General features: G+C 42.1%; 1 protein-coding gene and 1 long non-coding RNA gene across 4 annotated transcripts in view; one reads left to right on the top strand and one right to left on the bottom strand.

Moving 5' to 3' along the window:
- Positions 1–423: 423 nt before the first annotated feature.
- Positions 424–4,788, bottom strand: LOC142599421 (uncharacterized). Its single transcript, XR_012832980.1, has 2 exons — positions 3,891–4,788; positions 424–804 (listed from the first exon to the last, which is right to left on the bottom strand). It is a non-coding gene; the product is annotated as an uncharacterized LOC142599421 (long non-coding RNA).
- A 580-nt stretch (positions 4,789–5,368) lies between these two features.
- RAB3C (RAB3C, member RAS oncogene family) overlaps positions 5,369–13,875 on the top strand; it is a 149,051-nt gene continuing 140,544 nt past the window's right edge. Inside the window, exons 1-3 of one of the 3 annotated variants that reach the window (XM_075739853.1) lie at positions 5,475–5,511; positions 6,034–6,081; positions 8,583–8,620. Coding sequence is in view for 1 of the 3 variants with exons in the window: in XM_075739850.1 (XP_075595965.1) it covers positions 5,488–5,511 (24 nt within the window). In the remaining 2 variants the exon portion in view is untranslated. Of the gene's footprint in view, positions 5,512–6,033; positions 6,082–8,582; positions 8,621–13,875 lie in introns of all 3 variants that reach the window. The other 2 variants (XM_075739852.1, XM_075739850.1) reach the window with 2 other exon arrangements.

Genomic DNA, 13,875 nt, shown 5'->3' with positions numbered 1-13,875 from the left:
CCTTCAGCTCCAGGTGAGAGTTTGTCTCTTTCCTGCAGAGGTCACTGGACATGCAGATGCATAGTGGTGTGAGTGCTCAGATTAGATGGTGACTGGAATTCAAGGGTAAGAGGCTTTATTCTTCAGCCCCAGGACATGTAGCAAAAGGAGATACCTTCAAAGGGAGATGTGTGAAATGCCTGTTTGATGTCCACAGACTTGCGGGAGCTTCCTGCAGACAAGACAGTGTGCTATGCAATAGAAAATGAAAATCACAATGCAAGTTTTCCCTTTTCTATATGCCAACGATACCACTTCATGTAGAATATGAGGACGCAGGAAATGTGATGGCATATCTGGTGCTGTGACCCAGTAGCCATGGCAACAACAGTGCAAAGACAGATTACCCCAGTGCTTATTTCCATCAGCAGCAGAACTGTAGTGATTTACACTCATCCCTTATCCACAAAACGAAAAGCTGCATTTCAGTTCTGTGTTATTTTTAGTGGCTGCAAAGTTTAACAGGGAAGAAACTGACAGTATCTTCTATTCTTAGAGGAATTAAAAAAAAAAAAGTCACTGACAGGAACCGTTTACTTGTCTTTCATTGTAATGCTGACCTGTCAAGTCTCATGTGATGAGCATCAGACTTCCTCTTTTAGCCACTGCTTTTTCATTCCCCACTGTGGCATCTCCAGTTCATGCATCAGCAGCGTGCTGTCATGTGGCCTGACGTGTGAGAATCATCTGTTGGGATTTTAAGGACTTGCAGAGTCTGGCAAGGTCACAAAACCAAGCATCTATACAGCAGTGGAGCATCTTCATCTGTTGCAAATATAACAACTTCCATGGTTTGCCCCATCACAAGATTCTTGTGTAGTTTGTTTGTCTTCTAACCTGACAAGAAGTCCCCACCGATTTTTTTCAATGGGTTTGTATCTGAGATCTGTGCTTGGGACAGATCTTGTCATGTTTCAGTGCCACATCTGGTCTCAAGAGAATTTCTAGTTTAATTTCAGAACTGTATTTTGTTAATTTATGCTTGCCTTCTTGATGAAATGTTTAAAACTGTTATTGGAAAGAAACAGTCCTGAGATCTTTTAATCACCATTTTCTCGATCTCTACATTTGCTCTTTACCTAGCCAAATATAAAGATCCCATACTTTCTTTAAAAAAAAAAAAAAGTCTAAAGAAGGCACACCTCAACATTTACATTTTGCAAGCATAAGCCAGACTTGCAAACATGACAGACTGAGGCAGGGTGAACAACCTTTATTGCTGCGTGAAAGTCCCGTGAGTCTCTTTTTTTTTTTTTCTTTTCTCTGCATCCCAAGTCCAATCCCAGGATAAGTCAAACGGCATTCAGGAGTAAAAGAAATACTGTGTTCTAAAAGGTCAGGGGAAAAAAGAAAGCTATCTGACATTAAGGAAGAGAACATGAGAGAAAACATTGCAAAATTATCGATATTTCAAAACAGCTGGCATATTGTACCTAGCAAGAACCTTTATTTTCTTAAATCAAAAACTGAAAGGATTTGTATTTCAATCTAAAAATTACAAGAGAGGAACAGTGATCATTAGTTAACTCTCTTTGCCTTATTATTCTCCCTGTTAACTTAGGCTTCCTCTACTTCTGAATCTTACTTGTTAATTTTATAGCATGGCCTACACTTTGAAAATTTTGAAAGCACGGAAAATAATAATAAATGCACTGAACTTGTGAAATAAAGTTTAAATTGCATTAGTATTATTTTTATTTATGTAGACCTCTAGTGCAAAATTGAGAAACAGCTTTGTTAATGTGTCCATCATTCCAGAATTCACTCCTCCAAAACAACTCAGTTGCAGACAAACCAGCTGTCTCCTGGTGTCTTTGTTAGTACAAATTTTCTTATATTTAGTATGCGGCCCTGAAAGTTATTGCTTGCCTTTTATGCACTGTATAAGTAGTATTTTGGGCAAAAAACAAACTGTGTTACAAAGATTGAAAGATGTCCAAAAATCACACTGTTCTACATCTAGATAAGCCAGATTGACTGTACTAGCTATCTCATGGGCACTATGCTCATTCTAGGTGAGGTTTTGTGATGACATATGTTATTTGAATGACTATTTGCCACCACCCAGAGAAAATGAAAATTTCTTTTTTCTTTAGTCCAAATTAACAAATAACAACTAACTTGTTCTGTGCATTCCATGATCCAGCATTTGGTATGAAAAAAAGAAATTTACTCCTATGAGTGTTAGCAAATGAAAAGGAGGTAGTATAATCAATATAACTGAAAAAGGAAATAGTATAATCAGTATAACTGAAAATGTGAACTGATGTTCATGACTACTTCTGCAGAGTTTTTACTATTCCTTGTTAAAAGAATTAGATATTACTAAAATTGGTCCCTTTCCCTTGCAAGTTAGCACCTGGTGAAAACAGCTGTTTCATAGTAATTATGTACAAAAGAGAGCTTCAAGTACATTATGTTCCAAAAATGTTAACATATTTTAACCCAGTGATGAGTAATCAACAGAAATTCCTGCCCCAGAAAAACAGTGCTCTGTGGACAAAAGTGTTCAGGAGTATTGTTACAAGCATGCCACTAGACTAAGATGCTTGAGGTACAAAACCTTAGTAGTGTCAAGCATTATGGTATTTAATTATGGTCCATTTCTTTCCCATACCATCTTCAAAAGCCTCTGAAGAAGACAGAAAGAAGAGGATAAAGATACCGCCAGAAAACAAATAATAAACAAAACCTGAGAAATTAAAAAAAAAAACCCAGTATCGTCTCTTTAACCAACATACAACAAAAAATCTCCGCATTACTTCTTGCATTTTTATGCCTTTTAAACATTAAAGAAACAAAAAAGTATTGTTTTTTCAGAGGTGCTGGTTACTTTAACATTTTAGTAAAAAAAAAAAAAAAAGATCCCATGCTTTAAAGAAGGACATATGACAATCTAAGAAGTAATTCTATTTTATGTTTTATTGATAGTTCCCTGTATGGAGGTGTTAGGTGAGAGATTGCTTAGAGCCTTCAATGCTAAGATAAATGCCAATATAGTAAAAATCGGTGGAGGATCTTTGTCTTGGGATAAATCTGCAAACCCAGCAACATTTAAGTCTTGTAATTTTAAATACAGTATCTGCAATAAATCTACTTAAAAAGTCTAATAGAAAAATAAATCCAGAGTATGGACTTTCTAAATTCTATAATCAAAAGCTTCTCTGAATACTTTAATCTACTCTTTCAAATATCTATTCAGATAAGATTTAAAATGACATTCCAAAATGAGAACTGTTTTATGGAAAGCTTTAGTTTAATATATTCATGATTGTGTAATATATTTATACTACTTTCTTAAAAAACAAAACTCCATAAAACAATACTTTGATTGGAAGAAGAATCTCTCCATTTTTCCCTAATTGCACTTGATAACAAACATAATGTGCCCTGTTTTCAGAGGGAAATGGCTTGTTACTCATGATTTTCATATGTATTCACCTAAAATCAATGGCAAGAATAAATCACATGCATAAAAAAATTAATCAGCACTTAGTATGCTCATGCATGCATGCACACATACAGATGGTCTAAAATGTTGAGCAAATTCATGTCTACATGCCTGCACTGGGAGAAAGAGTAACATTCAGTGTTTCATGCAGGAAAGAAGAATCAGCTGCAAAAATGCATGACAGCATACGTGCCTTATTACGTCTTTGAAAGAAACTCTACTTAATTACTATATTCATGTTATAGTGAGGAAGGCTTAAATAGCTGTGAATTAACTTCAAAGGCTGCAAAGCCAGAATGAAATTACTTCTTACATACAATTTAAACCACATTCATGTCTCCTTTATACAACTCACCTATGTCATAGCTCCTATAAGTGATATTGTTGATGCAACACATACCACATATGTAGAAGTGGGTGATCCACAGACCAGACTGCTGTTCTCCTGCTGCCTCAGCCACCACAGGTGCCTTCTCCTGCCCTTCCCTCTCTGCTCGGACAATACCCAGCTCTCGAATCGTGGGCAGACATCCCCAGAGTTGGTCACTTTTGCTGCTCACACCCACGGTTCGTCTTCACCCTTTGAGTAAACACACCAAATCTTAAATCTGAACACAACACTGTTTATACATTTTCCTACCCTCTACGGACCTGTATATTTGGGCCCAAGATAATATGGACTCTGCATTAGAGGATGGGTTTATGGAAAAAGTGCCAAGACAGACATTTAAAACATCTTTAAAATAAAAACCAGCACTGGGGACACATGCAGAAAGCATGGTGCTTCTCTGGTCTTTTACTGTCATTGCCTCATGATGACCTCGATACCGCCATCAAAAACGAGTGCCACCACCCAGAAGCAACGGCACCACGTCCGCACGGGGCTGCTGCCATCGTACAGCAGCACAGCCTGGCGCCTGCAGCTGCTTTTGTCAAAGGCTAAAGAAAACCCAAACGAGGAAAGAGAAAGCAGGGACAACAGGATGTGAAGAGCAGGAGGTCATGGCGCGGGTAGGGGCTGTTACTACACAGCAGTAAGGACGTTAACTAGCAGTCGCCATGCTGAGGGGCGCTCGGCCTCGTTCAGCCCCAGGGCGGGCTGTGGGGAATGCGGAGGGAGGCAGGAGAAGGCCCGAGGCGCGGTGGGCAGTGCGGCACCCCGTGAGGGCAGGACCACGGCCGCCGCACACCCGCCCCTCGGCTGCCCAGGGGCGCTAAGCGGCGGGGCCCGCCCGGCCCCGAGCCGGGGCCGCAGAGGGGCGGGGCGGTGATGCGGGCGCCCCCTGCCGGCGGGGCGGAGCGGGACGAGCCCGGCTGCGGGTGCAGGGATAAAGGGACGTGAAACGCGCGGGCAGCGCGCACGCTTCCCGGTACACCCCGCAGGAGGCCCGGTGCCGTGCCGTGCCGTGCCGTGCCGTTTGTCTGTCGCGGTCCACCGAGCGACCCCCCTGCAGCCCACCGCTCTCGCTCCCCCGGCTCGGCGCTGCTCCTTCGTGGCTGCCACGGAGTGAGGCCGCGGAGGGCAGCGCACCGCCGGGGCCCGGCTTCGCTTCCTCCGTCGCTCTTTTCCGCCTCAGCGCGGGCAAACCCCGCCGCGCCCCCCGGCACGGCGTCCCGTGCTGCCTTAGCGTTCCCTCAGCCCCACCGCCTCCGCGCGGCGGCGAAGAGTTTGCAAACCGGCGCGCTCGCTCCGCCGCCCCTCCAGCTGCACCGCCTCCGCCCGCGCCGTCCTCCGCGGCGGCGGGCCGCCGGGCGCAGAGCTTCCCGGGAGCCGTAGTCCTTCCTCCCCGCCCTGGCGGCGGCGGGCGCGGGGCAGGGGGACTACGGCTCCCGGGGGTGCGCGGGAGGGAGGGGCGGTGCCGGGGGAGGAGCGGGGACAGCTCCAGTGCTGATCGCGACGCGGGTTTGTCAGCAGAGCCCGGGCGGGCGGCGGCGGCGGCGGCTGTTGGCGTGCGCGAGCGAGCGGCAGCGGAGCGAGCGGCGGGCCGCGCCCGGCCATGAGGCACGAAGCGCCTATGCAGGTCGGTCGCCGGGCCGGAGCCGGGCGAGCGGCGAGGGGGTCGGCGGGCGCAGTGCGGCTGAGAGCCGGACGCCCGCGGGACGGGGCGGAATCCCCTCCGCCCTGCCCCGGCATGGCGGGGCCGCCGGGCCGGGCTCTCTCGCTGGTGGCCGGGGGTGGGAGGAGGAAGGGGGTGAGGACGCCCCTTGTGTGAGAGGGCCCGGGGTGTGCGTGAGGGGGTCTGGGGTGCGTGAAAGGCCCCGGAGTGCGTGCGATGGGGCCCGGGGGGGCAGAGGGTGGGTCGTGTCCCTGTGAGAGGGGTCCCCAGCGGGTGGTCTCAGCAGGTGGGGGGGTGCCCGCAGCCTGTCGCGGGGCAGGGGTGCGTTGGGGATCCCCTGTGCGCCACGCAACGCGGCTCCCTGGGTCAGGGGGGCAGCCGGAGTGGGAGACTGGGCGGCATGGCTCTGCGGTGGCTGCCACCCCGCCGTCATGGCTGTGGGTGGATTTCGGTTCTCATTTGGGCAAACCGAATGGTCTTTTACAGATACTGCCCTGTGAGCCTTGGTCGCAGCTCCCCTGGGAGTGAACGGATGTAAGTTGTTAGGAGATGAAATGCAACGAGGTCCTACCTGCATGCGCAGGAAGTTGATATGGTATTTCCACCTGTTTATTCAAGGAGCAGTTGTCCATGTGCACCAGGGAGAGGTGGCTCATGGCTAGAACTGGAGTAGCAAAGAGGTTGTCCCTTTTCAGCATTTTTATATATGGAAAAATATAGTGCCTCTTAGCACTGGAGAAACAGATGCAATACAGATATGAGTTCCGTTGTGCAAAGTTTATAGCAGTTTCTAGGTTGTTGGTTCAAAACAGTTTACGCTGGTGAACTGTACTTCAGTTATTAATTAGGACCTATTTTACAATCTCGTGTAGGTGCCCCAGACAATACATTTGAACACATGACTTTTTTAATAGAAGATCAGTCATGTTACTGGTGGATTGATAACAATTAATCCCACTGATTTTATACAATGCAAAGAGCACTTTTGCAATCTGCTGTGATTTAAATTAAGAACTGCAGCTCTGTTAGCTAATATTTTTCATGCTGGATACCTACTTTGTCAGTAATAGAATTTCAGCCTGAAGAGACGATCTGCATCCTCTTCAGTATTCACACTCAAAAAGAAATCTGAAGTCTTAAGTTACGTTGATATGAAGTTGACTTTGCTTGACTTTGGACAGAGACTGATAGTCTCATAAATCTTTTGTAGAGCAATTGCTCAAATGTCACATACTGAAAACTTTCAACCAAAGAGGGGTTCTTCAGTAAGAATGTCCTTCAGTTTTCTGATTGGAGAACGGCAATAATTAGGATGCTGTTTAAAATGCCTAGTTCTGCATGCATATGTTGGAAATGTTTATGGGGTATTTGCTATTTATTTACCCATGCTTATTGAGATACTGAAGTCATGTTTAGTATGAATTGACTTTGGAGAGCATGTCATGAAAAGCAAATTTTGCTGGTAAAGGATGACAGTTACGAATTGGTCACTATAGCATTTCACATTTCTGACAGGTGTTGAATTCACTGAGGTTGCTAAATACTTGTGGAAAGAAAATGGTCATCCAGCATTAAAATAAAGTCTAAAGAAAGGAAAGTCCAGATATAAAAAAAATATGTACTTGACACATATCAGAGAACATCTTGAGTTTTTTATGATTGTCATTACAAACGGAATTGTTGTTAAATGAAATTGAATGAAAGTGAGCAGAAATCACAGCCTTAGAATAAAAAGAGACAGCAGAGACCTGTAAAAACCCCTACAAATTCCACTTTTTCAAGGCTGGTGAGATGGTCAAACCGTGTCTGTTTTTAAGCATATCACATCCAAAATTATAATCACAAGCATCTGGAATTTTCCAAGATGTGAAAATGCAGTCTGGCAGATGAGGTTTGATTTTTACTTGTAGTTTCTGCATGGGATTTTTCTTTTTTTCCTTTCTTCTACTTACACAATTCCCAGCATAGTCAAATACTATTCTTATTAAAGATTCCAGTGAAACAATATTCTGTTGTGGATTATTCTTCTTAAGAGTCCTTTTGTTTTCCCACGTTAAGCCAGCATGGTTAGTCCTTGTTCAAATGTCATTTAGATTGGCTGAACTAATTGCTCAATTTATCTCTTTTAGCTATCTGATTTCCTATTACATGAAACAAATGTAGTTACTTCTTTGCACATAACAAATTTATAGAACAGTCTGTTACAGAGCTACCACCTCTGAACTGTAGAGCAACAGAAAGAGTGATCAAGCGTATGTCTTTTAATCATGACAAAAACAACTCAGTGTAGGCATTTTTTTCCCATTTCCATCAAGCAACAATTAAAATAAAACGAAAAAGATAAAATATTTTAGCAGGATGAGAAAAAAGGGCCTGTGCATTGGCACTGTCTTTCTGTATTTATGTATTCTTTGTTTCAATCTCAAATTCATGCCATTTCTCTGTGGACAAGAAGGGCCAACAATTACCAGAAAGGCGGCCCAAACAGTCCTTCCAGAGAGTTACTTAGTGTAAAATTTGCTATTGCCATCTGCTGGATATAATGGAATCTGTGTTAGAGTTTCTGACTATTTTTAATTTTTCTAGCCTTGTTTTCAAAGAACAGGTGTAAGTCTTAGTAGTGCTTATGGCCATGGGGAGGGCTTTGGTTTAGAAGTCGAAAACCAATGAACTGTCTATGCTGTGAAACATAGAAGTCTGCATGGTTTCTGCATATTCTTTTAAGAATTGGTCTGAATTAGTTGAAATGTCTGTGTATCTCAGTAGCTTTCCCTGAGGGTTTGGTGGTACTTTTAAAAGTGAGGATTCAACAATGGGAAATTCTCAGTGATTCACACACTGATTCACTCGCTTCAAGTTTCAGTCCTTATCTGACTGTAGCATGCAAATTTTCCAAATACCTGTACTTTGCCAAAATAAAACAGCAGGAGTGTAGTTTGGATAACCTGTTCTTAGTGTTTATCAGCGCATATGAGCATTAATGGAAGTTTGTAGAAAATGCAAGATTTCAAGAGACCCTCTTTTTCATTTGCCAGGGCATCAGATCATTTCAAAGGTGACTGAGGACACAGAGGTAAGGGAAAACTAGGAAGTGGGAAATAATCTGTAAATAATCTGCTTTGTCAAGGAAATAAATGAGAACATTTTCTTCTTAGCTTTTTGTATCCTGTTGTCACTGGCAATGACAGTGACGTGCACAGACAAAACAGGTTTATGACAGACACATCCAAACACAATGGAGAACGCTGCTTCCAGATATTTAAGAGATTATTATAAAATTATGATGAAAAAAGCCAAATCAAAGCTATTAGACACAGGAGTTAGCATGGCATTTCATCTCTTATCACTCAGCAAAATTATTAGATGTGTCAGTCTTGGTTCAAATTAGGAGGACTGGGGTAGAAGAGCCTGCCAAGCCACGGAGTCCACAGAGCAAGTTATATACACCTTTTTGTTAACTGATCTAGCTCCATTTGGAGTCAGTAGTCCTCTTTCTGTCACTACCCCTTCATGGAAGTGTACTATCGAAACTTGCTCCTTTGCTGGTTAGTTACTTTCTAATCTCCAGCTCAGAGGCACTCAGAGCTAGCTTGTACTCACTTCTTAATGTCCAGTGTCTGCTCCAGTATACATCAGTCTAAATAGTTCTCATTCCCTAACGTTCACTCCAGATTACTATCTAGAAAAACAAGCTCATGTGTTGTTTACTCCTTTTTTGTTTGGTTGGTTTTGGTTTTGTTTTTTAGATTTCTCTCGTAAGAGAAGGTCTTCATTCTTTGGTATTCCTAATAACTTTTTTCTGTACTTTCCTGAGTTTGAACTCAGCTTTCATAAATATGCTTGACCAGAGTTGTTACTAATGGCAGCTCACCAGTGCCTTGGACAGTGGCATTGGTATTTCACTTTGTCTCTTGGACTGGTGCAGCTGCTCTGGCAATTGAGAAGCTGCACAGTCTTTGCTAGCCTCATGCTGAGTGCTGCACAAAATAGGCAAATGGCAGAGGGCTGTAGCCATCTTATCTTCATTCTCTTTCCTGCCTGCCGATAAATCCAGATTTATTTCTACTGGGGTACCTGGCCTGACACCACTTGTGTTTTTTCTTCTGAGAGCTGCACTATTTTGGTGGGTTTTTAACATCCTGTGTTAGACTAACCCATGTAGGGCTTTGTCCTTGTTTTGTCACTATTTGGAGAAGGGGATTTTGCCTTACTATCTAGAATGAGAATTGGAAATATGTTTCTTAAGCTACCCTTTTCATGGAGAAGGTAAAAGATTAAAGATTAAAGAAATTAAAGATTAAAGAAAGACAAATGAGGGATAATACCCTAGCTCTCCACAAGTAGATTCACCAGAATCCATGTGCTAGAGCCTTGCCAGAACAGTTCTTTACTGCACCTTTTATTCTGCTGTCCTGGGCAGCTGCCAGCCCTATGGCCACATTCATGCTACTTCTGCTGATATGAAGGAAGTAGAGCTTCTTTAAAATGTTCCTGGTATTCCCCAACTTGGCATTTCAGTATGCCATTATAATAAAAACTTTGCATTTCTAACTACACCTTTCAGACTGGGTTATGATATGCTTACACATATTCATGAATTTAACCTCATAATACCTTGAAGCAGATAAGCTTCTCCTGATGCTGCCAAGTACATTGGTTCACAAGCTGTGCTCTGCAGATGGCTGGCAATCCATAAATTCCAAGTGAGTGGCTGGTGCATTGTCCACTGAACTCTGTTAAATCTTATTAATTAGGCAGTTAAAAATTAGATGATAAAGATTTGTGAGAATTGGCTGTGGTCTGCATCTGTGGATACTGATGTATTCCTTGAGAGCACACCAAAAGCAAGAGAGGTTAAGCAGCTTGCCCAGGATATAGAAAAAAGGAAAACAAAAGTCTTATGACACCTCTGAAAGAGTTAGGAACAAAATCCAACCTCTAGATTATTGGTCTGGTATTTTACCTAGAAAATCATTGATTTCTTCATGACTGGGTTATATTGTCATAGTGTTCTTATATATAAGGATCTTGGTAACATTTTGACTACCCTGATGATGACATTTGATGTGCACGTGAAAGACACTCACTTGCGATGCATCCTACATACAGTCTGGTGAGTTAAAAACATTGAATTTTCCCATTGTATTCCATTGTTTCAACATCCATTGATTATGTTTGCCTAATTATATTTTACAAAAAGCAAAAAGGTCACCTCACAAAAAGCTACGTGTGCAGAGGACTCTGGCTTTTTAACTAAAATAATGACACAAGTCAGTTTCTTTTTAGAAGGCAATGGAAATGTATGTATTTCTACACTGTATATAGAAAAGGAGTGTTGCTCTGAAACAACCTTAAATTGGCTAATCACTATCTATCCTTACTGTAGATAAAAACAAGACATTTTCCCTGGGCTTACTATCAATCTTTTCCTTTAAGACATGCCTGTTATTATAGTTTTTAAAAGAAAACAATGTGTTTGTGAAAGGCACGAAGGAATGAACCTCAGTATTTTCAATCCCAACTTTTTTTGCCTTTTGCATCATATTTTCCACAGACAATTCATTCTGCATTGGGCATCCAGAGTGGGGTGCATGTGTAAGTGCAAACTGAAGTGATGTGCAGGCCAGGGAGGTCATGGCATGGTGCTCTGCTTAAGTGAAAAAGCTGTTGAAATTAATTCTGTCAAAGAATGAGGTCCTCTAAGGCCATAAAGAGTAACAGAGCCAAGTGTTTTGTTATTATCATGAAAGTGGCAGGTAAGCACATACTTTTTAGACATTTGTTCTCAACCTTGCCCTGTTTTAACCTGTTCTTTTGGGTTCAAGGAAACAACTGAACACGAGACTTGAAAAATAGCTGGGTCTGATACAGAAAGCTCTGCTTAGTGCTTAAACTTGCCCATGGCCATAAATAATCTACATTTAAGGAGTTTAAAGATGTGCTGTAAGCAGGGAAGCATATAAAGTCATCCTTCTTTGTCCTTGGATAATATTCAAGCTGGGGACATACTTTCTCTCAGTTTTGGTAAGGAGGAGGCATGTGAGACCTCCTGACTATAGGTCTTCTGATCGTTCTCTCGAGCTTAGATTTGTGAGTGGACTCTCAACTCTGTCCTGAGTCCTATAGGAGGTGGCCTGAGACTGTGTGAACAACCTGATGGGTGTAGGGATCTGAACAGGGACCCATTCTACAAAAAAAGCAAGTATGCAATACGATAGTGAAAATAGCCATGTGCATTGTCTCCAATTTTACTAAATAAGGACAAAATTTTACTGAAGAGAAAACTCAGTGTGTTTTGCTGAGTGATGCTTGTTTAATATATCCATTTAATAATTTCAGAAGAGAACTTTTTCAAAATAAAGAAAAGAGTTTTGCTTTCTTGGAAACACAGCATCATAACATTAGTGAGGTTGGCATGTTTATTTGGTTCCTGTCCATTTATGTAGTTTTTAATTACAGGCCTGGACATGGAATTCTTGATGATTATTTCCAGCATGATTTCCAAATGAGGAACATACTATCGCATTAGCTTCTTCACACTTCTTTGCCAAAAGCCTCCATAGTAGGGACAAGTCCTGTTAGGAGTGAAATGACATATTAATGCATCAGAAAGTGGGCTACAGTGCATCCCATACTTACTTGAACTCAGCAGCTTGCATTTAAGAAAGAGAAGCACTGCAGGCATATTCGCAAAGTTCAAGAGGACCAAACATCTAGGTCTCCCTTACAGTTAGCAGAAAAATAGACACTCCTCTACAGTATCATTTAGAATGAGAGTCTGAATTAGGTGACGTAAATTGTACTCTGAAGAATCTGTCTCTGTACTTCCTACAGAATGAGCGAGTTTGGGAAGTAATGGAAAAGTCTTAGCACTTATACTGAATTTGATGTTTCTCCAGACAAGTGCAGGCACTAGTAGTTTTCTAAAACTCATTTGGGTTTTGCACACAAGAAAGGCTTGCTACTGGTAGTCTAGGGAGACTGGCTTTCAAGGCTGAAGTTAGTCTCTCCAAACAGTTTGAATCATTATCAGTACCTCAGTAATAGTCTCATGATTGCCCAGGTGAGAGGTGGAGAGATTAGTCCTTTCCCATGCCTTTCCTACGTCTTCTGCATCCTATAATAGGCAAACATGCTCCTACCCCTGCAATAAAAGCTGGCAGCAATTCTGGGTTCAACTTGCCCATAATTCTGCTTATGGCACTGCAAGTAATGAATCCATAAGTTCAAGGCACAGCCTTCAACAGCCACCAGCAGAAGGTGCTGGGTTTTATTTTTTTATTATTTTAAAGAACTTTTAAGGACACTATTGCATGGGTAGTGCACATAAATACATTAATTTAGAGGAGGACTGAAAATTTTTGCGGTGACAGTCTGTGTTTAAAACCATCCACAGGAAACACATTGTTACTCAGGAAGGCTATATAAGGTACAAGATTTGGCAAGACTATTATTAGAATGCAGGTGTCCTGATTGCTCTGCTCACTGAATCACACTGTTTCTGAAGTGTTAGGCATCATACATAGGGATGAACTGTAAGGCAGATAGGACTGAAGGCAGCAAATGAAATGAAAGCTAAACCCTCATTTTGTAAACCTTAAGCAAGTTGAAGAAGCTACATGGAAGGCTTCCTAGGAGATAAAATCAAGAAATAAAATTATTATTCTTCTTGCTAGAAGCAGTAACTACTGGTTTCAGCTGCTGCCTAACAGAGAGGAGCCAGAAGGGCAGTGGAACAGACTACTTGGGCAAGTGTACAGGTTACACACGGGCATCCCCACTGCACAGTCTTTTGTCTGCTGGACTTCATTGTCTTGTTGCAAACTGTATACAACATCAGCATACTCTTTAGTACTTTATAGCCAGTTGTGATTAGACTGGTATAAACAACCATTTGCTTTTCTTTTTCTCATATTCTAAGCAAAATATCCACAAATAGCTTTACAATAAGGGACAGTAGTGAAGGTGGACAGAATTTGTTTCTGTCTTTTGCTATAGAAATCAGAAAGATGAAAGATTAGTGATGTGTATGCTTGGTTATCTTTAGTTTTTTGTTCTAAAACTTCATTGTTATGCCTGTGAAAGTGAATAATTATTAAGGCCAATGCAAACACAGGGTATGCAAGCATGTAGGTACCCAGCCAAGACTACATTTGATCAAGAACTTTAGTCACTACCAAATAAAAGGGTAATTCTGAAGTCAAACACTCCCTACTCCATTATTTATGAAATATAAATCTTATCCTGAATTTTGTCTCAAAAGCTTGCTACTTTTGTAGTCTCCTTCAGGACTTTTTGTACCCACTGTATGCCTTCTATATGCCTCTT

This window comes from Balearica regulorum, chromosome Z, assembly GCF_011004875.1.
Source record: "Balearica regulorum gibbericeps isolate bBalReg1 chromosome Z, bBalReg1.pri, whole genome shotgun sequence".
Lineage (NCBI taxonomy): Eukaryota > Metazoa > Chordata > Aves > Gruiformes > Gruidae > Balearica > Balearica regulorum.
The sequence above is the reverse complement of the archived record's forward strand: the minus strand, read 5'-3'. Positions and strand labels throughout refer to the sequence as shown.